The sequence below is a fragment of the Salvelinus fontinalis genome, chromosome 2 (assembly GCF_029448725.1).
Source record: "Salvelinus fontinalis isolate EN_2023a chromosome 2, ASM2944872v1, whole genome shotgun sequence".
NCBI lineage: Eukaryota > Metazoa > Chordata > Actinopteri > Salmoniformes > Salmonidae > Salvelinus > Salvelinus fontinalis.
The window spans coordinates 32,685,201-32,712,925 of NC_074666.1; the positions used below are offsets into that span (position 1 = coordinate 32,685,201).

General features: G+C 41.5%; 2 protein-coding genes and 1 pseudogene across 5 annotated transcripts in view; 2 read left to right on the forward strand and 1 right to left on the reverse strand.

Moving 5' to 3' along the window:
- Positions 1–3,593: 3,593 nt before the first annotated feature.
- On the forward strand, positions 3,594–4,647 carry LOC129866982 (glucose-dependent insulinotropic receptor-like; annotated as a pseudogene).
- Positions 4,648–9,275: 4,628 nt separating this feature from the next.
- On the forward strand, positions 9,276–12,119 carry LOC129817042 (RNA-binding motif protein, X-linked 2-like). 2 transcript variants are annotated; one of them, XM_055872029.1, is made up of 6 exons: positions 9,276–9,544; positions 9,941–10,056; positions 10,293–10,344; positions 10,555–10,684; positions 10,867–11,053; positions 11,277–12,119. In XM_055872029.1, the coding sequence occupies exons 1-6, from the start codon at positions 9,540–9,542 to the stop codon at positions 11,930–11,932; spliced, it is 1,146 nt and encodes a 381-aa protein (XP_055728004.1). In that variant the 5' UTR covers positions 9,276–9,539; the 3' UTR covers positions 11,933–12,119. The 2 variants fall into 2 exon arrangements, with proteins under 2 accessions (XP_055728004.1, XP_055728012.1); XM_055872037.1 differs by lacking the exon at positions 10,293–10,344 and having other exon boundaries at positions 9,277–9,544.
- A 36-nt stretch (positions 12,120–12,155) lies between these two features.
- Positions 12,156–27,725, reverse strand: part of LOC129817060 (E3 ubiquitin-protein ligase Siah2) — a 36,660-nt gene continuing 21,090 nt past the window's right edge. For 2 of the 3 annotated variants that reach the window (XM_055872044.1, XM_055872046.1), the window contains exon 2: positions 12,156–20,851. In XM_055872044.1, the coding sequence (XP_055728019.1) occupies positions 20,300–20,851 (552 nt within the window). In that variant the 3' untranslated portion in view covers positions 12,156–20,299. The remainder of the gene's footprint in view (positions 20,852–27,725) is intronic. The other variant, XM_055872045.1, reaches the window with a different exon arrangement.

Consider the following 27,725-nt stretch of genomic DNA (forward strand, 5'->3'; position numbering starts at 1 on the left):
CAGTAAATTAACTTTAAAATGTACTTTTTTTTCTCTCTGCTGTCAAGAAGGGGACCACTAAAAAAATTGGCCCACAAGGTGGGGGGCTCCCCAAACCAAATCTCGATTAGGGCCCACAAAAGGCTAGGGCCAGACCTCTTTGCGTCCACCACCTCATTCACATCTCACACAACAAGCCCAGTTGGATCTCAACTAAATCTATCTGAATCAATAACCATTTTTTTACTATCTCCCTCTTTATTACAGTGAACTGCAATGGTAAGAGGGATCTCTAAGAATGTTCAGCTGTTCCAAAAAAACAATCCATGACTGTGAGAGCACTATTTGTCCTCTTGCTCTGTCTGTGGCAGGTGCTCTGCAGGTCATCTCCATTGGATGGAAAGGGTAGGGCAGTAGAGTGACTCAGTCTTGAGGATGATGAGTGTTAAATGGCTCCACAAAATCACAAAGTGGTGCGCATGAGCCTCGTGACTCGCTGGTACAGCTGCTGGACAACTGTCATGAGATTCCTAAAATGGTTTGTCAAAAGAGCACAAAAGACATGATCAGTGAGTGGTGCCAAACACAGAAAACTGTTCAAGGTAAGGTTCTGTTTAACATACTGTATTAAAAATATATATATATTTGAGCAAAGATTACTAAATTATTACTTTGTTAATTACTTTATGAATACTTGATTTATTACCCTTACTGTGAGTATATTAAGACAAGAAAAGTAACTCAATAGCAATCTTCTTTTTACATCCTGTATTGTTATACTGTATATTTCATTCTCTATCAAGCGAGGAAACATGCCAACACACACACGTAAAAAAACACACACATAAAACAGAGGACATGCCACTACCTCAGATTGTTGCAAATTACCAACAGATGAACAGAAAAGACATTAACACACACCATGATTCATGACTAAGACATTTTTGCCCATCACACAAATACAAAACACTCTGGCAAACATACACTGAAATACACACTCACTCACGCCTGTACACACACAGACTCACCGGGTGCTGATGGAGACACAGTTGTTGGGGTTCAAGCAGAAGAGCGAAGCCACGCAGTAGACACAGCCCAACAACATGGACAGCAGCCGTCTCTTTAAAGACATCTTTAATTCACAGTCCAAACGATTCTCAACTTCAGTGTTCAACTTCAGAGTTCAAGCCCAAGACAGGAGGTACTGTAGTCTATTCAAAGAATAACAACACCTTCAAGAAGTTTCTAGCCAGGGCATGGTGGGGTTGAGAACCTGTAGGTGAGGAGTGGGCAGTGCTAGGTGTATACAGGGTGAGAATGCCTACTGCTACAGGGGTAGTGGGCACAATTACTGCTGACCAACAGAAGTTTTGAATGGCACTGAAAGGTCTAGTAGGGATGAATAAGATACCCACATTGTATCTCTGTGGGAACCAGAGGTTTTTTTCCCCTCTGTGATAAAAAGAGGATCTTTGCTCTACATGAAAAGATCACTGTGTACTTGATGTGAATCTGGTGATACTGTTTAGACTGACCTGGTTGGCCTGTTGTGGCTGAGGATGTGAGAGAGGAGGGAGTTGAGAAATTGTTACAGAAAGAGAGAGAAGAGACATGTACAGTTGAAGTCGGAACTTTACATACACCTTTGCCAAATACATTTAAACTCAGATTTTCACAATTCCTGATATTTAATCAGAGTTAAAATTTCCTGTCTTAGGTCAGTTAGGATCACCACTTTATTTTTTTTAAATGTGAAATGTCAGAATAATAGAGAGAATGATTTATTTCAGCTTTTATTTCCTTCATCACATTCCCATTGGGTCAAAAGTTGTCAGCATATGGTCTCACAAGGGGTCTGAGGATCTCATCTCGGTACCTATTGGTAGTCAGGCTACCTCTGGCGAGCACATGGAGGGCTGTGCGGCCCCACAAAGAAATGCCACCCCACACCATGACTGACCCATCGCCAAACCGGTCATGCTGGAGGATGTTGCAGGCAGCAGAACGTTCTCCACGGCGTCTCCAGACTCTGTCACGTCTGTCACGTGTTCAGTGTGAACCTGCTTTCATCTGTGAAGAGCACAGGGCGCCAGTGGCGAATTTGCCAATCTTGGTGTTCTCTGGTAAATGCCAAACGTCCTGCACGGTGTCGGGCTGTAAGCACAACCCCCACCTGTGGACGTCGGGCCCTCATACCACCCTCATGGAGTCTGTTTCTGACCGTTTGAGCAGACATATGCACATTTGTGGCCTGCTGGAGGTCATTTTGCAGGGCGCTGGCAGTGCACCTCCTTGCACAAAGGCGGAGGTAGCGGTCCTGCTGCTGGGTTGTTGCCCACCTACAGCCTCCGCCACGTCTCCTGATGTACTGGCCTGTCTCCTGGTAGCGCCTCTATGCTCTGGACACTACGCTGACAGACACAGCAAACATTTTTGCCACAGCTCACATTGATGTGCCATCCTGGATGAACTGCACTACCTGAGCCACTTGTGTGGGTTGTGGACTCCGTCTCATGCTACCACTAGAGTGAGAGCACCGCCAGCATTCAAAAGTGACCAAAACATCAGCCAGGAAGTATAAGAACTGAGAAGTGGTCTGTGATCACCACCTGCAGAATCACTCCTTTTTTGGGGGTGTCTTGCTAATTGCCTATAATTTCCACCTTTTGTCTATTCCATTTACACAACAGCATGTGAAATTTATTGTCAATCAGTGTTGCTTCCTAAGTGGACAATTTGATTTCACAGAAGTGTGATTGACTTGGAGTTACATTGTGTTTAAGTGTTCCCTTTATTGTTTTGAGCAGTGTATTATTTTTGCTAGGACTCACCTTAGACACTAGAGGAGCCAAGAGAGCAGATACTCTTTATTGATTCTAGTAAGTGGGAGTAGATGGTTGTTTAATCTTCTGTGTCTCTATCTGGATTTTTTTCTTCTGTGTGTTTTCTAAAGTACTCACATATATGCCTACAGATGGGTCTTCCCAAGAGACACGCCACAGCAAACTCTTCCTCTTACCTTACTGCCCTACTTATTGAATTCAATGAACGGGGCTTTAAAAAAGACTAAAGACTTTATTATGATGGCATCAAAAGCGGATGTTTAGTGTATTGTCAGATTATGTTTATACTGCATACAACTGTCATTAACCCAGATTCGGTGGTGGTGAACCCTTGTGGAAAATGTCACCATCATCCCGGATGTCTGCACCAGGGACTCTTCGAGGGGACTGGGATGACAGCCAGATAGCAGGCTGGACAAGAGTCAGATGCAGAGGAACCACAGCTGCAGACAAGAGAGGTGGGGAGATACTTTGCCCTCTCAGGAGCAAAGGCACATCAGGAGTGGATGAGTACCCTCTCAATGTTATACCTTTTTTTCCATAATAACTTTTTAATTAACAGCACCGTTTATCATTGTTTTACAAGGAGTTTTGCAGAGAAAGATATTAACAAGAAACATTTACAGAAGTCAATACAAATAGGAAAAAGGGTCTTTGGATTCAAATATCAATATACCACAGCAGGAGTGGATGTTGGTGGATATAATTTATTTGTTTTGAGGGGGTGGGGATCTCACAGATATACAGGACTTAGAGCTTGTAAATGACTCAATGGCAGCTTACAATAAGACATGCTGGATAGGAGAGTCGGTTGGCAACCTCATGGCCATGATGCCTGGTGTGAGACCTATACCAACCCCTGTTGTCTACACCTCAATGACACCAGAAATTATGGGATGGATCCTGAGTGTGGCCTCCTCATTATCTCAACCAACCTGCTGGTGGCTGCTGCTGTGTTTCAGCTAATGTGCAGGAAGGGCAGTCAGAGCTGGTGCTTCGTTATCAACCTGGCCCTGCCAGATACCCTGATGTCCCTAACAACAGGGTTTCATTTCAATTCAGGGGATGAACAGACTCAATTTGTGAATTCTTGATCAACTGGATAATGAACAATATATATTTTTACATTAATAATCGAAATACTATAAATATAGTAGTATATAGTATGTTTTATTATTCTCGTCTGCTCTGCAGGCGCGGCAGCTACAGCAGAGAAACTTCGACAGTCTTTGCACCTTCTCTGTCATCCGTCCTAGGGGCTTCATTGTGGTGTTCTGTGCTGGCTTCTTCACCATCCTCTCTGTCTTCACCTACTTCTACCTGGACATCCTGAAGATTGCCTGCGGCCACCAGATGCAGATCCGTCAGGCCAGCTAAAGGCTTCCACAGCGCAGCCACTACTAGGGCCTTGACGTGGCCCCGAGGACTGTGGCTCTGCTGGTGGGCTGTTTCACCATCTGCTGGTGCCCTTTGTGGTGTGTGTGTGGTGCAGGTGCTGTGTGAGGGCTGTGAGTTGTACAAGGTGCGGGAGAACGACCTGTAGCTGGTTGGGACTGTCCAACTCCCTCATCAACCCTCTGGTGTACACCTGCTGGCAGAGGGAGGTGCGGCTGAAGATCGGGGCACTCATCTCCGTTAAGGACAGGTTCAGGAACACAGCTGTGTTAGAGGCTAGTGAGAGATGTCAGACAGAGCTGCGTATACTGCATACACTTATACTGTTATATCTGTGGACGATGCCCTGAGCCTGGACCCCACCTTCCCCCGGTCACCACTGAACAGGGCCACACTGTATCGATTTCGGCCTCAACCACCTTGTAAATGACTTAAACATTTTGAGAACAACTCATTGAGGTTTAATAAACCAATTTGAACACTTACTGTGGCAGCTTAGCGCTTTCTCCATTTCTGGTAGAAACGGTTCACGTCACACATCTGGCGACAGCAACCAACTGACAAAAACAACCAAAAGTGGAAAAATAACAGTGAGATAATGGATGTGGAGACATCATGAAACCTATTTGCTGTTTTTCCCTCTGGTTCCTCTACTAACCTAATTGATATTATCTCTGCAAAGTATGCACTTTGTCCCTCTGCATTCCTACCCAGCTAGCACATAATGCTCTGAGCGCTATTTGTTTCTTAGAGGGTGATTGTTCTGGGAATGGTGCAGGATAGTTACTTGGCTTTGGAACATTCTCAGTACATTGAACTTGACAAAATAATGTTATTTTTTTGCTATTTCATTACTTTAACAGAATGTTTCCTAAAGGTTCAAAATTGGTTACATTTAATTTTTAAAAAATGGTAATGTTCTAGGAACCTTTTCCAACTGGATTGACATTGGGAATGTCATCAAATTGTTCTGAGAATGTTAAGAAATAATGTTCTGTGGGAATTTCAGTACTTCAGCATAATGTTTTCTGTAGGTTTACACATGGTTCAATTTTCTCAGAACACTACAAATATTTTCCATAAAAACCCAATAATTGGCCACACCTGATCTTACTAAGTGCTTGTTTCCTTTGAAATGGGGTCTGTTTGAATAAACTAAAATGAACAGCTTTGTATGAGTAAAAAAAGATGGCATCATGGTGGGTAGAGAACAGAAGATCATGGCTTTAAATCTCATTGACACAGTGCCACAGTGTTTGCATGATTAATGCCTAAGCAAATTAAATTCCATGTGTCCTATCTGTGCTTGGAGATCAAAACAGTTAAACTAAGCTAGCAGTGTTATTAAAAGTCTTATTGAAACATTCAGTGAAAATAAAATAACCTAGAATTTCTGTTCTCAGAACGTTTATAAAATCTCCCAGGAATACTTTTAGGGAACCATAGTAAAACGTCCTCAGAACCGCCCTGCAACATTAAAATGTATGTTCCCAGAGCAGCCATCGCCTGTATTGTGGGAGGCAATATTGTCAACCAATCAATAGGATGTTTTTGCTTGACCCACACGAACGTGACCAATTGGCATGACTGAAATAGGAGACAACTTTGCTGGAATTCATGTATACAGTGGATATGTACAAATGATTGTGATATTTGAGTCTCTCTCACCAATTGAGTGTACATTGTACAAACATATTTTCAGTTTGAGTGTTTTGATATGTTATTTATTTTTTATTATTGGGATTTATTAGGTTGGAGACATGTTTATTTCAACATTTATAAAGAAACTTTTATAAACAATGACAACACCGCCATGTTGCACTGAGCCTTGCTGTTGGAAAACAACATCAGTAGCTAGGTTTCCACCTAATTGGCGACAGATTTTCATGCAAATATTCTAAAATCTGCATAAAGAAAGATGCACCTTTTCCCACCAGAGATGTTTCCATCAAATTGACTTGTTGCAGATAAGAAGCTGTGCGTGATGATGTAGTGCACATAAAAATACTTTTGCAGTTAAATTCGAATGTACCGAATAAAAAAATACAAGATTAATGGGTTTCCATCACATTTTAACTGTACTGATGGTTTTCTCGCAATTCTTTTTTGCGTTATATAGCGAATTTGCGCACACTGTTATTGACACTGCATGTTTTTCTGACTAGTCCTAGTGGGAGGTTCACACAACATGTTATCGCAGTTTATTTCGATTATGATAGTTATTATATCAATAGTTGCGCATAAAAGCGTTTCCACCAACAGTTCTTGCATAATTAATTTTCCTGACTCAAAAAAATCCCACCTTGTCTAGCTGGACAGTTTACCGACAAATGTTCTGTTTCCATTAGGCCTGTCATTAAATGTTTTTTCCCGACATGTACTTTACTCGCATTAAAAGGTTGGATGGAAACCCGGTTAGTGTCAGACTTTAGGCTGTCCCAGATGCACCTCCCCCGACTTCACTCTTCGACTTTTGTCTACATTCGGTTGCTTTCACCTTACCACTTAAACGAGCCCATTGTCTATGTGTGTCTGAGAAGCAGTGGTGGAAAAAGTACTCATTTTGTAATACTTGAGTAAAAGTAAAGATACTGAAACAGTAAATTACTCAAGTAAAAGTGAAAGTCACCTAGTAAAATACTACTTGAGTAAAAGTCTAAAAGTATTTGGTTTGAAATATATTTAATTATCAAAAATACATGGAATTGCTAAAATATACTTATACAGCTTTCGGAAAGTTTTCAGACCCCTTGACTTTTTCCACATTTTGTTAAGTTAGTCTTATTCTAAAATTGATTAAATAGTTTTTTCCCCTCATCAATCTACACACAATACCCCATAATGACAGAGCAAAAATAGGTTTTTAGAAATGTTTGCAAATAAAAAACTTAAATATGACATTTACGTAAGTATTCAGACCCGGAGGTGAACCTTCTCCCCAGTCTGAGCTGTTGAGCTCTCTGGAGCAGGTTTTCATCAAAGATCTCTCTGTACTTTGCTCTGTTCATCTTTGCCTCAATCCTGACTAGTCTCGCAGTCGCTGCCGCTGAAAAACATCCCCACAGCATGATACTGCCACCACCATGCTTCCCCATAGGGATGGTGCCAGGTTTCCTCCAGATGTAACGCTTGGCATTCAAGCGAAAGTGTTCAATCTTGTTTTCATCAGACAAGAGAATCTTATTTCTCATGCTGTGACAGTCTTTAGGTGCCTTTTGGCAAACTCCAAGCGGGCTGTCATGTGCCTTTTACTGAGGACTGGCTTCCGCATGGCCACTCTACCATAAAGGCCTGTTTGGTGGACTGCTGCAGAGATGGTTGCCCTTCTGGAAGTTTCTCCCATCTCCACAGAGGAACTCTAGAGCTCTGTCAGAGTGACCTTTGGGTTCTTGGTCACCTCCCTGATCAAGGCCCTTCTCCCTTGATTGCTGTTTGGCCAGGCAGCCAGCTCTATAAAGAGCCTTGGTGATTCAAAACTTCTTCCATTTAAAAATTATGGAGGCCACAGTATTCTTGGGGACCTTCAATGCTGCAGACATTTTTGGTACCCTTCCCTAGATCTGTGCCTCGACACAATCCTGTCTCGGAGCGCTACTGACAACTCCTTCGACCTCATGTCTTGGTTTTTGCTCTAACATGTACTGTCAACTGTGGGACCTTATATAGACAGGTGTGTGCCTTTCTAAATCATGTCCAATCAATTCAATTTACCATGGGTGGACTCCAATCAAGTTGTAGAAAAATAATATGGCTGTAACTTAACAAAATGTGGAAAAAGTCAAGGGGTCTGAATACTTTCCGAAGGCACTAAGTATTAAAAGTAAAGTATAAATCACTTAAAATTACTTATATTAAGCAAACCAAACAAACAATGTTCTTGCTTTTTATTTATTTACAGATAGCCAGGGGCAATCTCCAATACTCAGACATAATTTACACATTATTTTTTATGTTTAGTGAGTCCACCAGATCAGGGGCAGTAGGGATGACCAGGGATGGTCTCTTGATAAGTGTGTAAATTTGACCATTGTCCTGTCAAAATATAACGAGTACTTTTGGGTGTAACGAGTACTTTATAAAAATGTATGGAGTAAAAAGTACATTATTTTCTTTAGGATCTAGAAGCACAAGCATTTCGCTACACTCTCATTAACATCTGCTAACCATGTGTATGTGACAAATACAATTTGATTTGATTTAGTGAAGTAGAAGTAAAAGTAGGCAAAAATGTAAACAGTAAAGTAAAGGACAGATACCCCAAAAGTAAAAATACTTTAAAGTACTTTACACCACTGTTGAGAGGTGTACGTAGGTATAGGCGTTTTGAAGTGGAACAGCTTGTTTTGTGTACAAATGGTTGTTCTCTGATCAGTCAGTGATTATATGAACAACTTTTTTTGACAAAGTAATTTCTTATGAAAGTAGTGTGTATTATTACCTCCATTCAGGAGGTACATGGGAAATGTGTGTTATGTTTAATTGCCCACATTTTGCATCATCTCCAAATGATTTACTCTCTTTGTGTCAATGAAGAATTGCTTTATTGTTGTCACTTACAGTACCATAGTGGCAACATATTGAGAAAACCTTGATATGGGGTAGGTATTGTTTGAGTGTTTGTTGGTTCAAATAAATGAGACAGTGGTTGAATAATTATTCATTCATGGGCACTTCCTTGTCATATAAGCACTTATTTATAGGATAAATACGTCAATTTTTCACAACTAGGCAATACAATTACACTCACTGATATGAGGGATGATGGTGCTATAAAAGTCGATATCATAAAGAGAACTGATAATAAGTGTGGGCCAATGCAGTATCATTGAAGCAAACTTTTCCTGAATAAAAAAATACTCTTGGAATTGAATAACATATTAAAATGCATTTTTTCGGCAGGACTCTTTTGGAAAGAAACTTACAAGTTTGTCTGAAGTTTGTCCACTGAGAAGGGAACATGCCTTTAAACTACACCTCCCACAATCCCCTCCGCTTAGTCTGACGCGTCAATAACGGAAGTTGTTCCGGTATCTCCGGGCGTCACTAGTTACCCCAGCCAGAATGTCCTAATTATGGCTAAACCCCGCCTATTTCTACAATTTCTCTTCTTAAAATCTGGTTTTAAACCTAACACTAACCGTAACCCCACTGCTAACCTTAACCTTAAATTACGACCAAAAAGCTTTTTATTATTTTTTTTATGAATATGTACGATATAGCCAATTTTGACTTTGTGACTGTGGTAGCTAACTAAAGTAATGACAAACGGGATCTCCATTTTAAAGTCAGAATCGCGTTTACGTTCATGAAGATCACTTTGTAATGAAGTGAGTATAAGTGACCGATTATGTGCTGTACATTTTGTATCGACTGCAGCTATTATATAGTTACTCGCGTTGGTGTAATGTTAATAGTGATCATGTGAAGAGATCTAGCTAACTAACTAGCCAGCCACTAACTTTACCTGGACATCAGTCAACATGGCTAACGTTGTCTTGCTAATAATTTGCTACTGCTACTAATGTTAATGTTATATAAATACACCATACTAACCATAATAGCTGCTAACTAACTAGTCAGATGGTGTGTAGTTACTCATGGGGTAAAAAAAAGCTTGGCCATGGATGGTCAAGAAAAGAGACAGGATCAGCAGAGAGATGATTCTGTATTCTATTGCATGTTAAACACAATTTTTTTGTCCATCTCTCCCTCCCACCCTGCAGTCCCCTGACCAAAGTGAAGCTGATCAATGAGCTGAATGAGAGAGAGGCCTCACTGGGGGTCAAGGAGACTGTGTCATGGCACTCGGAGTACAAGGACAGCGCCTGGATCTTCATCGGTAAGAGGCTGTGTCAGAGACACCTGTGGGATTGAGTAGAATTGATCCAAACCTTTGTATTACAAATCCACACCATACTAACAGCCAAGGTTGGTGTGTAGTGTACTGGCAGCTCACCAGTTGGGGGCTGAAAATGAGTGGCTTGTTTATTCACAGTTAATGGCTTGCTCTCTAGTCTCTCACCACCAGAGTTATAAGCCTTTTTTTTACCTTAGTGATTCTGTTGTAACCTGCAGGTGGATTTCCTTATGAGCTGACAGAAGGTGACATCGTCTGTGTCTTCTCTCAGTGAGGCCCATACATATACCCTTTCCTCCCATCTCTCCACTCACTCACATTCCCCTTTCTCTCCCCCTGTTCTTTCTGTCTCTTGTTTATCCAATTGCATGTCTCTTTCCACCCTTATCTACCACTCTTCCCTCTGAACCTTCTTCCTTTTCATTCTGAATAAAAAATTCTGCATTAGATTGAATTATCCTGCTTAATGTGTGTATGCAGGTATGGCGAGATAGCCAACATCAACCTGGTGCGTGATAAGAAGACTGGTAAATCCAAAGGCTTCTGCTTCATCTGCTACGAGGACCAGAGGAGCACAATCCTGGCTGTGGATAACTTAAACGGGATCAAGGTAATGAACAGTAATCACTCCCAGCTGAAAGAGAACAAGAGAGAAATACATTTTATGAGACCAAACCAGTAAACATGCATAAATGAAGGTTAGATGTTCCAAACACTTTTACTGGCAAAATACTTGTAAATTACTGTACCTCATTACATTGTGTTATGATCTGTCTCTCTCTTGACATCTAGATAAAGGGGCGGACCATCCGAGTGGACCACGTGCTGAACTACCGCCCTCCCAAAGACAATGAGGACATGGACGATATCACCAAGCGCCTGAGGGAGGAGGGCTGTGCCCCTAAACTACCCGACCATTCATCCTCTGAGTCCGAAGAAGAGGAACAGTATGCTGTACCAGTGAAGAAGCCCAAGAAAGGTGAGGAGGGGATACTACTGGAGGCTTAGATGGTACATGTCTGCTGCTTGTCATTCCCAGAGCCGTTTTGACTAAAGTAGACTTTAATTGTAAGGCAAGGACACTGAGTACAGCCAAGTAGTGAAGGATAACTTGGCTGTCAGTGTCTCAAATAGGCGTCTGTCAAGTTCATACCATCTCCTCTTACCTGACCTCACTCTCTTTTCTTTCATTTCCAACCCAGACAAGAAAGAGAAGAAGAAAAATAAAAAGGAGAAAAAGGAGAAGAAGGCTCTAAAGGAGGAGAAGGAGCAGAGGGAGAGGATGGCCCAGACTCCCCCTGGGCCTGCCCTGACAGTGAGGATGAAGCAGGAGAAAGAGGACCTGGGTTATGACAAGTACAGCCAGCGGGGGGCGGCAGAGGAGCGGCTGAGGTCCAGGGGAGAGAGACCAGGGCCTGGGGCAGAACCACGGAACCCCCGAGACACACACAGGCAGGAGGACGGAGGGTTCCGAAATCGCCATGGAGACCAACAGAACAGAGAGAGGGATAGGTCCAGGGAGGATGAGAAGAGGAGACATGAGATGGGGGAGAGGAGAGATGGAGGACTGCAGTTGGAGAGCAAGAGGACAGGCAGGGAGGAGGGAGAAAGAACTAGGGAGAGAGAAAGAGAGAGGGACAATGATAGAAATAGGGAGAGCGAGAAAGACAGGGACAGTGATAGAAATAGGGACAGGGAGCGAGAGAAAGACAGGGACAGTGATAGAAATAGGGACAGGGAGCAAGAGAAAGACCGGGACAGTGATAGAAATAGGGACAGTGATAGGAATAGAGAGCGAGACCAGTCCAGTAAGCACAGAGAAGAACACAGTCGGGAGAGAGACTACAGGAGAAAGTAACAGGAAATACATGCCATGAGAAGATGTCCTATACTGTTTCCACGACAACAGCTTAGTCAACATCAGCAGCAGAGTAAATGGGAACTGGATTTCCAATGGATTGCCACCTTTAAACTGCTGTACACTGTTTAATTTGACTTACTGATTTACTGTTGTAAATAAAAATGACAATTGCTTTTGTAGAGAAGACTTGAGATTTGCTTTCAAACAAGAGTGAGACAGATGCCATATAAATAACATTTTTATTTTTGTAATTAGATTTCAAGTGATAGACACCTAACGCAAGATCGGAGCTTACTCTTGGCTTCAAAAATATAGGTAATTTTGGGTGAAAAGAAAGAGAGAAATAGGCTCCAAAGATATAACATTGACTGTCCAAAACAACATTACACAACTTATAATTCAGTGAAGAACCAACAAAATTAGAAAATGAATAATTCTAATCAAACAAAGAGTATTTACATGGTATCACTAGCCCATACCTGCTTTACAGGATTTTAACTGTAATTCATCCGTATCACTGAACGTCACGCTAAATTATGTTTAAAAGCCACATCAACATAGTTAATCACCTAGCGAGAGAGAACAAAGCATTGCTACAGAAATATATTCCATGAATAAATTAACTTTGAAAAGGGGAAAAAGAGGTAAAGCATATTGTGCCTGTGATCATCAGCCATTAAATAAACAATTTAATTCCAACCAAGAGGTTAAGCGTGTGAAGGAGCCTGTCGATCGTTGGCATTTGAAACACAGTACATGTAATCAGCTCTTTTAATCTCATCACACAAGGGTTCCAATGAAAATACCAAACTGGGGTACAGAGACTGAGGACGAGCCACCATTTTGTCCTTAGTAGACAGATATGAGTTAATCTCCCTCTCTCTGGGTTAACCGTTCCTTATCCTCTCTAAACTCTCCCAGTGGGGGGCCAGGCAACAGACAGGCCACACTCACTTAATCACTGGGATTTTAGTCACCACCGTTGTCTGGCTGCATGAATAGATCCTCAATGCTATGCTATCCTCTAGTCCAGTTGATGCTATCTGTTAGTTGCCTAGGTGGTGATGTACTAGACAGTTTTTATGAATTCCATGTCTGCGCTTCACTGGTCAGACTGGGCTAGAGGTCAGAGATCAATTTCTGCTATGACCTGGGCCCCAGATGAGCAGACACTTAGCCAGGCTGGGAAGAAAAGGAGAGGAGAGCATTGCGGTGTCCCAAATGTATATATTTTTTAGTTAGGGACATAATTGCAATTGAAAGGGGAGTTTTGGAGCGTGGAAGTTGGTGCAATTTAGCACTATGTGATGCAATATAGTTGAATATCATGCAAGCATCATATTTAACTGGGTTTTGACCAATTCTCTGTTGAGAGATAATAATAATAAAGTTCAGGGAGACAACCCAGATATTGACCTTCTGTCTTGGTTTATAAACTCCTCCACACTATATAGCCTCAAAGGTTTCCTACTGTATAGGAATACATCACACAAGCAGAACAAATATTTTGCCATTACAATTAACAACACTGATACTATCAACCCCCATCATTTCCTGTTTACAAAAAACAAACTTAAAGAAATACAGAAAATAAGCTCTGATCATAAACTGTAATGATCACATTTCAATCCACAATCTGACACAGATGATGCAGTCCATCCAGAGTTGAAAAGAAGTTGCCAAGAGTATCTATCACAAATAAGAAATTATTATAGAATCCTCACAGGATCTGGCAAGACTCGGGAAGAGAGAAGTATTGGGCCTGCTGTACAAAATATGTATTTGACATGTTTACTATGAATGTACTGAATCTAAAACACTTGGGTTGTATTTCCCTGAGGTATGTCAAGAACGTGTGTATTTTTCAGGGTTGTAGAATGATTATAATGGATTGACAGGTGGATGAAAATGCCTCTGAATGAGGTATGGTAGTAGGTGCCAGGTGCACTGGTTTGAGTGTGTCAACGCTGCTGGGTTTTTCACTCAACAATTTCCTGCGTGCATAAATAATGGTCCACCACCCAAAGGACATCCAGCCAATTTGACACAACTGTGGGAAGCATTAGAGTCAACATGGGCCAGCATCCCTGTGGAACCCTTGACACCTTATAGAGTCCATACCCCGACAAATTGAGTCTGTTCTGAGGGCAAAAGGGGGTCCAACTCAATAATAGGAATATTGTACACTCAGTGTACAGTGGATATCATAAGTATTTCACCACCTTGGATGTCTTCACATTTTATTGCTTTAGTGGGATTAAAATGGATTTGTAATATTTTGTCAACAGATCGTTGACAAAATATTACAAATCCATACTCTCCATATTACAACAACATACTCTGAAATGCGTAAGTGAGATTTTTACTTTTTACATTTCTTAAAATGTAATGAAAAATAATATACAGTACCTTAATTAGATAAGTATTCACCCCGAGTCAATACATGCTAGAAACACTTTTGGGCAGTGATTACAGCTGTGAGTCTTCTTGGGTTAGTCTCTAAGAGCTCTTCACACTTGGATTGTGCAATATTTGCCCATTATTCTTTTCGGAAATGTGTCAAGCTCTGTCAAGGTGTTGGGGGTCATAGCTACACAGCAATTCTGAAATCTTGCAATATATTTTCAAGCAGATTTAAGTCCAAACTTTCACTTGGTCACTCAGGAACATTAACGGTCTTCTTGGTAAGCAACTTCAGTATCGATTTGACCTTGTGTTGTAGTTTATTACCCTGCTGAAAGGTGCATTTGTCTCCCAGTGTCTTGTGGAAAGCAAACTGAAGACTGTTTTCCACTAGGATTTATCCTGAAATATTCCAGTTTTTGCCAATGTCAAGCTTACCCATACCATGATGCTGCCATACTTGAAAATAAGGAGGCAGTTACTCAGTGATGTGTTGTGTTGGATTTGCCCCAAACATAAGGCTTTGCAATTAGGCCAAAAAGTGTATTCCTTTACCGTGTTTTCTCGCAGTATAACTTTAGTGCTTTGTTGCACACAGGATGCATGTTTTGGAATATTCTGTATATTTATAGCCTTCTTTTCACTTTGTCATTTAGGTCATTATTGTGGAGTAACTAGAATGTTGTTGATCCATCCTCAGTTGCTTTCTCCCGTCACCCTCCCATTCTCCTGTAGCAGTTTTAAAATCCCAAATGGCCTCATGGTGACATCCCTGAGCAGTTTCCTTCCTGTCCTCCAGCTCAGTTCAGAACGACAACTGTTGTGTCTGGGTGGTTTAATACATCATCCACAGCATAATTATTCATTTGACCATGCTTAAAGAGATATTCAATGTTTGATTTGTTATTGTTACTCATCTACCAATCACTGCCCTTCTTTATGAGGCTTTTTATGAGGCTCTCTGGTCTTTGTAATTTAATCTGTGCTTGAAATTCAATACTTGACTGAGGAACCTTATAGATGTCATATGGACAGACGAAGGTGTAGCCATTAAAAAATGTATGTCAAATCTATTATTTCACACTGAGTGAGTCCATGTAATTTTTGTAATTTGTTAAGCCAAAATTTACTCCTGAACTAATTTAGGGGGTGAATACTTATGCAACGACTATATTTGAGTTATAAAATGTTTATTCATTTGTAGAATTATTTTCACTTCGACATTGAGTATTTCATGTAGTATAATGACAGCAAAAAAATCACAATTACATCCATTTCAATCCCACTTTGTAAATACATCCAAGGGGGATGAATATTTATGATACCCACTGTAATGACAGCCTAGGTATTCATTAGCATTTCTAAGACTTGGTTTTCATATGACAGTACCTGCAAAGGATTTCTATATTTCTAACTGCCATCGTATGTTTAAAGTTGCTGTCCAGTGTTTCCAGATTTCTATGATCTATAAGTAATTACAATATGAATGAAATAGTTTCCCTTCCTAAAAGGTGGACATTATGTTAAAAATCTGTTTTTCTGTGTTTGAATGATGTGGGGGTATTACCGGTCAATAAAAGTATTCATGACAAGTAAACTGCTGATTGGCCAGCTCAGCCAATGAGACTTCTCAGCCAAAAACCTGACATCCTCCTCTATGATGAAATAGCAAGCATTTTTTAAACAGTCTGTTTCAGATATATGTTTTTGAAGTGTTTTTTTCCCTCAAATGTATGCTTTGGCCACAATTACAAGTATAGAACGAATCAACAACATTATTTGGCTATGAGTGAACAGATGAGCTTTTAAAAAGTGAGATTTTTCCTGGACAGTTACTTTAAGTTAGATGATAGAATGCTTATGAATGTTGACAGATGTTTTTGTCAGGTAATGGTGATGTAGACCTAAAAGGTGTTTTCAATTTGCAAAGTTGAAACAAATGCACCATGAAATCCTGAAATCTCATTTTGTGGACAGTGTCTCTGCCTTAGTTTTCTTTTAACTGATTTGATCTCCTATTGCCCCATTAACAATACATGAATGAAATGCCAAACAGATCATTACGAATGTATGCGTTTGTTTTTTATGACCATGTTTTTCTTTCTGCTTGCATTTATGTGTGTATTTTCTGTAAATCAGGGCTAATCTGTGAATGAGACATTGGTCTCAGTATGACTCCCTGATTAAATAAAGGTAAAAATAAATAAAAGACTGCAGTTCTCGATGACTCATGGCAACTGATCATGATAACTGACGCAGCATTAAAGGCTTAAAGTCCATCTTAGGAAAATATGACCGTCACAGTTAGCATTTTTTGCTGACATTACAGATAAACCATAGTGATTGCAGAGCTGTGCTTCCCAAAGGACTGTTTTGGCAGAAATGTCTGTCCAGGCAGTGGGTAAAACAGGGACACTGACCACTAGAGCAGAATGTCAGGAAGTTTCAACAGCTCAAAATAACCTCAAAACCTCTGTACAACAGTTGAGTAACCGTGAACACATAAATAGCGCTGAAATTAACAGAATATCCTCATACATCTTTTAGAAAATATTTACATATTTCAAATATTTTTAAGAAAGACGAGAGCAGTGGAGCAGAGGTGATTGGCAGAGGGTGTTTATGGGTATACTGCAGGGGTTTGTGGGCAAGTAGTCGGGATCCCTCCACCCATGCAGGACATCAGGAGAGCGAGCAGGAGAGGACTGTTGGATTACAGACATATCCGTGGTCGACGTCATTAGAGGTATTTCATGGAAAGGTGGGTACTTGTTCGGTTACTATGATGCCGAGGGCGAAGGTACATGGCTAGACTACTATGGGATGCCCATTTTTACCCACTTAGTCACAGGATTTTGCCCCGAAGTCCACTCAAACCGAGAGTCTGTTCAAGACACTAAGGGTTGGTCTGAGTCAGAGTTAGTCCTCAGAGATGCCCTCCCAACGCAGGGCATGCTAGTTAGGATACGTACAAAAGTAAGGCTGTGGTGGGTTGACTGACACAAGAGGAAAACTACCCCCATAATACAGTATATCAGAGCATAAAATAACTGAAGGTAAACTAGGATCAACGATTAAGAGAATTGTAACACATAGGAACAAATAAGAAAATGTGTGTATTTACAAATGCGTGCCTCCTCCATACTGTTCTCTGTTGGTAAGGAGTGTATTCAGAGAAAAACACAGCATATATAATCCCAACCGTGGTGGTACTGTAGTAGTTGCTCCAGAACCTTCTCAGTGCTTTACAAACTTTGACAATAACCTAATCTTCAGGCAAACATTGAGGTATTCACAAACGCACACACACAATAAAATGTGACTTGACTTGTGTCATGAAGTGAACATAATGCTATCTAAAATATGACATGACACCTCGAGACCTTGGGACTATCTGCGCACAGCAGTTCTGAGATATTGAGCATAAAAGCTCACACATCTCAGAACTGTTTTGTAGTGAATTATTCTTTCTTAATTAACATTCATCACATTTGTTAAAGCGTTCCTCAAAATGGCAAATACACTATCCTACAGAGAACTAGTAACATTGTTAAAGCTTAGCTCTGGATGAGTAAACTGATTATGTTCTGGTCTCTGACACAAGGTCAGTAAACTACTTGCTATTAAATCAATAAAATCTGGTAAGTTTATAATTTCAGTGAAATACCCCTTCCATGGAGGTTTTCGTATTGATATAGAACAAGACAAAAACAGTAATGCCTCTCCTAAGTGCCTAAAATATGCTCTACTGCACCTGTATTTATTAGTTTTTACATTAAATTATGGCCATTGTTCTGAAAAAGTGGTGAGAAAAAAAATCGAATTGAAAAAGAGGACCAGAACCTATGATATAATAATCAAGAACTTGGGACTAGAAGGTTCTATCTGCAAAAATATATTGTTATATGGTTATATGTTAAAATATATATGGAGTATTTTTCAAGTCCCAGATCTCAGAACTGTTTTGTGATGTCTTACTCTTTTATGACTCAATAAGTATATCACCTTACATGCAATTATTTTTGAATGACAACCCAGCATTGTGATTGGATCGCAGATAGAACCTTAAAGTTAAAAAGGTGTTTGCGCAAATAGAACTTACAATTTATTCATTTTTTTTTTCATTACAAACTGGACCTCTCTCACATGTAAAGGACCACCAAAAGAGTAACTATCTGAATAACTCATTTTTGACCAAAATGTAAGATAGAATCTTACAGTCCCAAGGTCCGGTCTTTCATTCAGGGATTTAAATGAAAAATGACCATACAAAAAGGCGTGGGACTTCATTGTTAGCAAACAAGCTAACCTTCAATCAGTCAGGGTATAAACAACAGAACTTGTGACTTTGGAGAAGTAACATGCTTTTGTTGTTTGAGAATGTAAATATTCAACTTAAGTTTGTTTTACTTTTGTTGTTTGTATTGTCATACAGAATCCATGTGAATAACTAGGCACTAGGGTTTTACCAAACAGTGGTTATGACAGGTTTCATACCATTATGTAACCTTTATGATGAGCGCCTATGACCAATCTTTCTTTATTCTACATGCTGGACAGATATGCGTACAATCAGGATCAATCGCCTGAGTGTACAAAACATTAGGAACACCTGCTCTTTCCATGACAGACTGACCAGGTGAAATCTATGATCCATTATTGATGTTACCTGTTAAATCCACTTCAAATCAGTGTAGAGATGGGTTAGCGAATGATTTTTAAGTCTTGAGACAATTGAGATAAGGATTGTGTATATGTATGCCATTCCGAGGATGAATGGTCAAGACAAAATACTTAAGTGTCTTTGAACAGGGTTTGGTAGTAGGTGCCAGGCGCACCGGTCTGAGTGTGTCAAGAACTGCAACACCGCTGGGGTTTTCATGCTTAACAGTTTCCCGTCTGCATCAAGAACGGTCCACCACCCAAAGGACATCCAGCCAACTTGACAACTGTGGGAAGCATTGGAGTCAACATCGGCCAGCATCCCTGTGGAATACTTTCGACACCTTGTAGAGTCCATGCCGCAACAAATTGAGGCTACTCGGAGAGCAAAAGGGAGTGCAACTCAATACTAGGAAGGTGTTCCTAATGTTTTGTACACTCATTATACACACAACCTCTCAGTTACAGTGTCACCATCTTCATTTCATAGACACTCTGGACATAACCTAGGCTTGTTTTAATAAGCATGACATACTTATGGAAATGGTTGCGTTTTGCATCTTACTGTTTTGAACAGTAAGGAGTTGGTTAGTAGTCTGTGTAATCCTTTAGCAGAGCATGAGCAACCCCACAGCTCACACTAACCCAGACTGGGAGGCAGCGCATTGGTCACCATCAGGCCCCGACTCTGACCACATGCGTCTCTGAAGCCCCGATTTGTCCACTGTCCAATTTACTGAAACTTGATTCGCTGTGAGGATTAGAAAGCTGCATCTGCAGGGGCCACTGGCTGTTGAAGTGGAGCTTCTCTGAATCTGCAGGGTGGAAGCAGATTGACGGACCGCCCCTTCTTACCCTGGGCAGTGCCCTCCTTGCCTGGCACCGGTTGGCTGGGCAGAAGAGGTGGTGGGGGTGAGCGGGGTGGGAGCAGTTGAGGGATGTGGGGTCCTGGGAGCAAGGCAAACTCACCTGGGCACAGGTAGGGAATCAATCATTACAAGCCCACCACATGTAAGCTACTGTACACTGTCTCCAGCACACACAATGAGAGAACAGGCACACACCTTGAAACTACGCTACAGGCCAGTTTCCATTCAAGCATTATGGGGAGCCAACAAGCCTCAAGCAGCAACACACACACACATATATCCTCTCGATCTCCTACCCGTCCTCTCACACACAAAACCTCTACTGCATCACACAGCAGTCAGTAACTGTATACTGGTTTGTGAGTAAGTCTGAGAATGAGAGGTGTGTAACTTCTACGCACGGGTGTGTGTGTTTCCACATCTGAGCAGCTCAGCACATGGAGATGGTGACGTTGATCCCCAGGTTGCCGTTGTCAGCAAACAGGTGAGCGATGGACGTGTCAAACACCAAACAGTCGCTGTTCATGATGGCAGCTGCCACACCGTCGTGGATGGAGCGGGGCGTGGCCTCCCAGGTGAGGCGCCGCCGGTTCCCGTTGAGCTCCAGGCGGTAGGCGAAGTTCTCGGCCTGCTTCCTCGTTCCGATGAGCAGCACCACGGCGAAGAACTGCTGGTGGCCCTCGTACTTCTCCTGCTTCTCCAGGACCAGCATGAAGTGGTGGCCGAAGCAGGACTGCATCATGACCCAGTCCACAGCCCCCGGCAGGTTGATGTCTGTGGCCAGGAAGACGATGTCCTCTCCCTGCAGGGTGGTGATGGACTTGTGGGCATGCATCAGGTGGGGCATGACGGCCTCCAGGGAGCCCTGCCACTTACAAGAAGCTCCGGGGCACGGGCATGTGTAGGGACGGAACTCACACACTTCCTCGTGTTCAGGCTTCTCACTGTGGTGGAGGGACAACAGGCAGCCGGCTGATGCGTACTGGAGGGGGGAGAGCGAGAGAGAGAATGACAATCGTTTACAATTTGGTTTTAGGTAGGTTGATTGATAACCTATTCTTGTTTATGACAATAAGCTTGAAGTGGAGTGGAGTTGAATGAGCCAAAGATGGGAGAGGAAAGATGGAATGGGAGAGGGAAAAGAAAAGATGACAAAAGGAGATGGGGGGGAAAAGAGGAAATTAAGGAATGATGTTGGTGGAGAGGGAACGAAAGAGGAACAAATTTAGAGAAAAAAAAGTGGGGGAGGAGAGAGAAAAGAGAGAGAGAGGCAGGGAAAGAGTACAAGAGAGAGGGAACAAAGACATGGAGGAGGGAGGGGGTGTGAGGGAGAGCATGTGAAGAGTAGTAGATAAAATGAGGAGGGTAGGGAGTGGGGGGAGGAGAAGAACATGATCAAAATAAATGTTAATCAAAAGACCCATGAGATTGTAATATCACCAATTACCATTCGCGAGACATTACTGTCCAACCAATGTCATGCATAGAAAACTAAGGCTACACAGATGAGGGAGACAAGGTTGAGTATAAATGCCAGCTGTGAAAGTGTCAGGGTACGAGTGTGATGTGTACGTGTGTGGTGTGCGTGTTTGACGACGAAGCGGCTGCCTATAGATGTTTATGTGTGCATGCTTATGAGCTGGTGTGAGGCATGCATGCTCTTTAAAGGAGGAGAGGCTCAGGTCAATCAAGAATAGATGAATTGCATGGCTCCAGTACAGGGCTTTCTCCTTGATCATCTTCGACAGGGAATACCAATGAAGGTCATACTGGTATGCTCTCCCTCCATCTCCTCCTCATACGGCTGCTTAATCTAGTTGAACAGCAGCAGCACCTCTCTAGACAAACCCTCTGGCACTACTACAGCTTCCAAACACATCAACGGAGATGTTAGGCAGGACAAATCTTAGAGGATTCGATGGTAATGAAACAATGTATGAAAACAATGCAATACAAGGCCATTCAACTAAATGAGACATGACATCGTTAGCAGGGATGTTTTTAAAATAAATGCACATACTGAATCATCAGCAGATAACAGTAAATATAGAGTGTAGCAGAAGAGGAGAGACAGTATGTGAAGACATGTCATGTGCGTAGATCCTCCATTTCTGGGAATGCTGGGGAGGTATTGAATGGTTGGAGTAATAAGTGGATTATCTAATGAAAGGTGCATAGAGGGGGCGGATTTGGCTGTTTGGCCTTGATAAGGCTGGAGGGAGAGGGCTTCTGCTGAACTAGAGCTGGACTCACGTCCTGAAGGGCTACAAACACAAGGACAGGAGATCCATTTGATGTCATTAAGGTGGATAACCTGGGATAGATAGACAACCTATTGTCTATGATGGAAAACTTGAATTTGAATTTCCTTCAGGAAGGAATTGAAGCAATTGGATTTACATTTTAAATAGTAAACATGAATTAAAAGGAAATAGAATGCAATGAAATTCAAATCCCTCTTCTATATTAGGTGTAATCTATATAAATATACATCTTGTACATAAAACATGTCGTTATACACATGCATATTAAATATGGTTGACATTTTCCAGAATGCATTAGTAACCCTCAAATTATAATTGGCTATTCTAAGCACTAAGGTTAAAAGAGTATGAACATTGTTTCCATAGAAAAGTGATATATTCTTTGGTATCTGGAAGTGTGTCAGATACAATGAAAATCTCATGTTCTATGACAGAGTGGAATTTCTTTGAATTGCACTGAATTAAATTCTACTTCATGAACCTCAAATTCTACATCCTGTGGGGTGTGGCCAATCAAGTCAAATTTCAACTCATGAGTTGAATGGGAGTCAATTCAAAATTCTGAATTGAGCAGACCCTGCAGTTAACTGGCCTAGGGGGCACGTTTTAATATTTGCCCCATTAAATATTCATCTATGTGGCAGATTAGAGGCTTCCCACTTGGTGTGATAGAACATAGCTATTGGACCCACTGGACCATTTGAGAGAATAGAAGCATGACCGACAAACCGTGCGTTATATATAGGGTAGCTGGGTAGTAAAACCATCAGGGGCCAGACACACACAACTGCAACTATTTGGGTTAGAAAATGTTGGTTAAAATCAAATACTGATTCCCCTGTCCATTAAACGTTTCCCAATTATTAACCTAACAATCTGGTTAAACGTCATTCCATTCGGATTTTCAAATGGGCCTACTTGCAGTCACGCAAATTCCTCTGTATCCTTTTTCATTCTCTCCCAGACCAAATATTTGTATAGAAGTCAGTCTGTTTCACTGGTTGAGTCCCTGGGGGAAGCTGATCCTCTTATCCACCTTTATTAATGAGTGATTGACAGGATTTGTTGCCGTAATCCTGTTGGCAGGCCGTCTGTGATAAAGCTCGCTCCCTCCTCTCCCCTCCTTGATGTGGGGTGTGTGTGCTAGGGGGTTGGGAGGGAGAAGGGGTAAATGAGGACCTCTGGTAGAGTGCCCCAATGTTGCCAATGAATTTAATTTAGGCAAATTGAATTGAAAAACCTTGTCCATCAAAATTGGTCACATTTCCTCAGAGGAACCAAAACATTAACACTCGCTAAACAACTGAGCCGCGCTCACTGTACATCTCATAGAATGTAGCATGTCCCTGCTCCATTTGGATCAAACCCCTTTGTTCTCCTCGTCATCTCTGAATACAATAGCAGTGATTGTACACTGTGTCCTACCTCCATCTACTCCTTCTCCAGTGTGTGTGTGTGTGTCGGACCGGTCATAGCCCGGCCTCTCTCTGTGGGGTGCTACAGAGTCTCAGGGTTTTCATGTCAACTGCACTTCTCTACACTATCAATGACGTAGTGCACACACACACACAACCCCCTCGAAACTTATTCACCCACACAATTTTTTAAAATCAATTTAGCTCTCTAAACCAGGGAGTGAAAAACCAACTGGTTTGTTGGCAATCCCCTGACATTAACAAAAGCTGGTAAATTTGCCTAGTGGCGGTAAATGCTATTTTCGTGCTTATTTTAATTAAACCTAATCTAGCCCGGGCCTGGGCTCTGGAGACCTGCTAAAGTCCTAACTAAAGCATTATCGTTCTAGTACTGGCTGGCTTGGGATGGGGCTGCATGGTGGGGGCGATATGGCGGAGGCTGGGGGATAGGGCTAGCAATAGGGATGTGCTGGGCAGATCGAGATGGGGCTGAGGCGGTGGGCTGAGGCTGGGTCTGGGGAGATGGGGATGGAGATAGGTCTACAAGGGTACGTGGGCTGGAACGGAGGCAGGGGGCAAGGTCTAGAACGGGGTTTCCCCAACTGGCGGGTGGTTGTATTTAAAAAAAGAAAAAGGCCTGCGGCGGAATCTAGTTGATGATCCCTGGTCTAGAGAGATGGGGCTGGGTTCCTGCCAGGAAACGGGCCAAACCTTTGAAGAGGCCCAAAGGTCAGCCCAGCCACTGGCTGCTGAATTAATGAACTTCCACATTTAAGTTGCAAATCATGTGCAGTGAGCTTGGCCAGCGAGGGGAGTCTGACTGGAGCTGCTGGTGAACGTTTCCTAGACTTATGTGTTCACGTTGAATCAAAACAGAAGTTCGATAAACCGCCTTGGCTTGTATCCCTCTGCTTTGACATTCTTAAATGTACATATATTTTCTAAAATTCTGTATGCTTCTTTGTTGGTCTTTGATGACAGCTTTTGACTTGAAAGTATTTCCATCGAAAAGGAACCATGAGGACCAACATGAAGTTCAAAGGAGCGTGTCGAAAAGCTAAAAGTTAATAGTTTTGGGGAGATTAAGGCATAGATAACATTTTCAACCATTTCCCATCTTAAAATTTAGGCATAATTAAAGGCATTGATTTCTGGATAAACAGATGTAAAAAGGGTCTTGGAAAACATCTGCCAGAAAAAGTGCTAGCGGAGTGCTAGCGGCACTCCTCCCACATCCCACTGAAAAGGCAGAGCGCGAAATTCAAAAAAAGTATTTTTTTTTTAATATTTAACTTTCACACATTAACAAGTCCAATACAGCTAATGAAAGACACAGATCGTGTGAATCCAGCCAACATGTCCGATTTTTAAATGTTTTACAGGGAAGACACAATATGTAAATATGTAAATCTATTAGCTAAACACCTTAGCATAAGACACCATCTTTTCTTTGTCCACCAACACCAGTAGCTATCACCAATTCGGCTAAACTAAGATATTGATAGCCACTAACCAAGAAAAAAACTCATCAGATGACAGTCTGATAACATATTTATGGTATAGGATAGGTTTTGTTAGAAAAATTTGCATATTTCAGGTAGATATCATAGTTTACAATTGCACCCACCGTCACAAATGGACTAGAATAAATACATAGAGCAACGTGTATTACCTAATTACTAATCATCAAACATTTCGTAAAAATACACAGCATACACTAATCGAAAGACACAGATCCTGTGAATACAGACAATATTTCAGATTTTCTAAGTGTTTTACAGCGAAAACACAATAAATCGTTATATTAGCATACTACATGTGCAAACATTACCAGAGCATTGATTCTAGCCAAAGAGAGCGATAACGTAAACATCGCCAAAATATATTAATTTTTTCACTAACCTTCTCAGAATTCTTCAGATGACACTCCTGTAACATCATATTACAACATACATATACAGTTTGTTCGAAAATGTGCATATTTAGCCACCAAAATCATGGTTAGACAATGACAAAAGTTGCCCAGCTGGTCAGACAATGTCGTGCGCCATATTAGACAGTGATCTAGTCGTATACATAAATACTCATAAACGTGACTAAAAAATATAGGGTGGACAGCGATTGATAGACAATTTAATTCTTAATACAATCGCTGATTTACATTTTTTAAATTATCCTTACTTTTCAATACAGTTTGCGCCAAGCGAAGCTACGTCTAACAAAATGGCGTCATAAGCGATTAACATTTTTCGACAGAAACACGATTTATCATAATAAATTGTTCTTACTTTGAGCCGTTCTTCCATCAGAATCTTGGGCAAAGAATCCTTTCTTGGGTCTAATCGTCTTTTGGTCGAAAGCTGTCCTCTTGCCATGTGGAAATGCCCATTGCGTTCGGCATGAACTGGAAACGTGCCCAGAGATTCACAGTGTCTCAGAAATAAATGTCCCAAAATCGCACTAAACGGATATAAATTGCTATAAAACGGTTTAAATTAACTACCTTATGATGTTTTTAACTCCTATAACGAGTAAAAACATGACCGGAGAAATATTACTGGCTACACTAATGCTTGGAAAAAGAGCAGGTCGGTGTCCACCGCGCGTCCGGCGCAGCTGGAAAAGAGTTCCTACCTACACGTTTTTTTGTTTTATAGTGGCTGTGATTGCGCAATCGACACCATTCAAAGCGTCATCACGTAAAGGCATCCAGGGGAAGACGTAAGCAGTGTCTGTATCCTCATAGCATTCACGTTGGCCTTTAAACTGACTCCAGATCAGGGGCCAAAATGTGTGAAATCTGACTCCATGTCAGGGAAATTGCTGTAGAATGAGTTCTGTTCCACTCAGAGAGAAAATTTCAACGGCTATAGAAACTAGAGACTGTTCTCTATCCAATAATAATAATAATATGCATATTGTACGAGCAAGAATTTAGTAGGAAGCCGTTTAAAAATTACACGATTTCCAGAAATAGTGACAACAGCACCCCCTAGCCTAAAGAGGTTAAAAGGTATCAGAAATACATCAAAAACACAATAATGTTGACGTAAAGACCCCTGCCAAATAACATCAACACATATTTCGTTTTGGAAAAGCCGTTTACCTTCTATTAGTTAATGAAATACTCTGCCTTGTCTCAGGATGGTAAGTTGGTGGTTGAAGATATCCCTCTAGTGGTGTGGGTGCTGTTCTTTGGCAAAGTGGGTGGGGTTATATCCTGCCTGTTTGGCCCTGTCCGGGGGTATCATCGGATGGGGCCACAGTGTCTCCTGACCCCTCCTGTCTCAGCCTCCAGTATTTATGCTGTAGTAGTTTATGTGTCGGGGGGGCTAGGGTCAGTCTGTTATATTTTGAGTATTTCTCCTGTCTTATCAAATCAAATATTATTTGTCACATACACATGGTTAGCAGATGTTAATGCGAGTGTAGCGAAATACTTGTGCTTCTAGTTCCGACAATGCAGTAATAACCAACAAGTAATCTAACCTAACAATTCCACAACTACTACCTTATATACACAAGTGTAAAGGGATAAAGAATATGTACATAAAGATATATGAATGAGTGATGGTACAGAACGGCATAGGCAAGATGCAGTAGATGATATAGAGAACAGTATATACATATACATATGAGATGAGTAATGTATGTAAACATTATATTAAGCGGCATTGTTTAAAGTGGCTAGCGATACATTTTTACATAAATTTCCATCAATTCCCATTATTAAAGTGGCTGGAGTTGAGTCAGTATGTTGGCAGCAGCCACTCAATGTTAGTGGTGGCTGTTTAACAGTCTGATGGCCTTGAGATAGAAGCTGTTTTCCAGTCTCTCGGTCCCTGCTTTGATGCACCTGTACTGACCTCGCCTTCTGGATGATAGCGGGGTGAACAGGCAGTGGCTCGGGTGGTTGTTGCCCTTGATGATCTTTATGGCCTTCCTGTGACATCGGGTGGTGTAGGTGTCCTGGAGGGCAGGTAGTTTGCCCCCAGTGATGCGTTGTGCAGACCTCACTACCCTCTGGAGAGCCTTACGGTTGTGGGCGGAGTAGTTGCAGTACCAGGCGGTGATACAGCCTGACAGGATGCTCTCGATTGTGCATCTGTAGAAGTTTGTGAGTGCTTTTGGTGACAAGCCAAATTTCTTCAGCCTCCTGAGGTTAAAGAGGCGCTGC

Excerpts from the sequence above, each read along its gene's own strand:
- LOC129817042 (XM_055872029.1), top strand. Across the intron at positions 10,345-10,554 it reads ATCGTCTGTGTCTTCTCTCA|GTATGGCGAGATAGCCAACA; the intron begins GTGAGGCCCATA and ends GTGTGTATGCAG. Across the intron at positions 10,685-10,866 it reads ATAACTTAAACGGGATCAAG|ATAAAGGGGCGGACCATCCG; the intron begins GTAATGAACAGT and ends CTTGACATCTAG.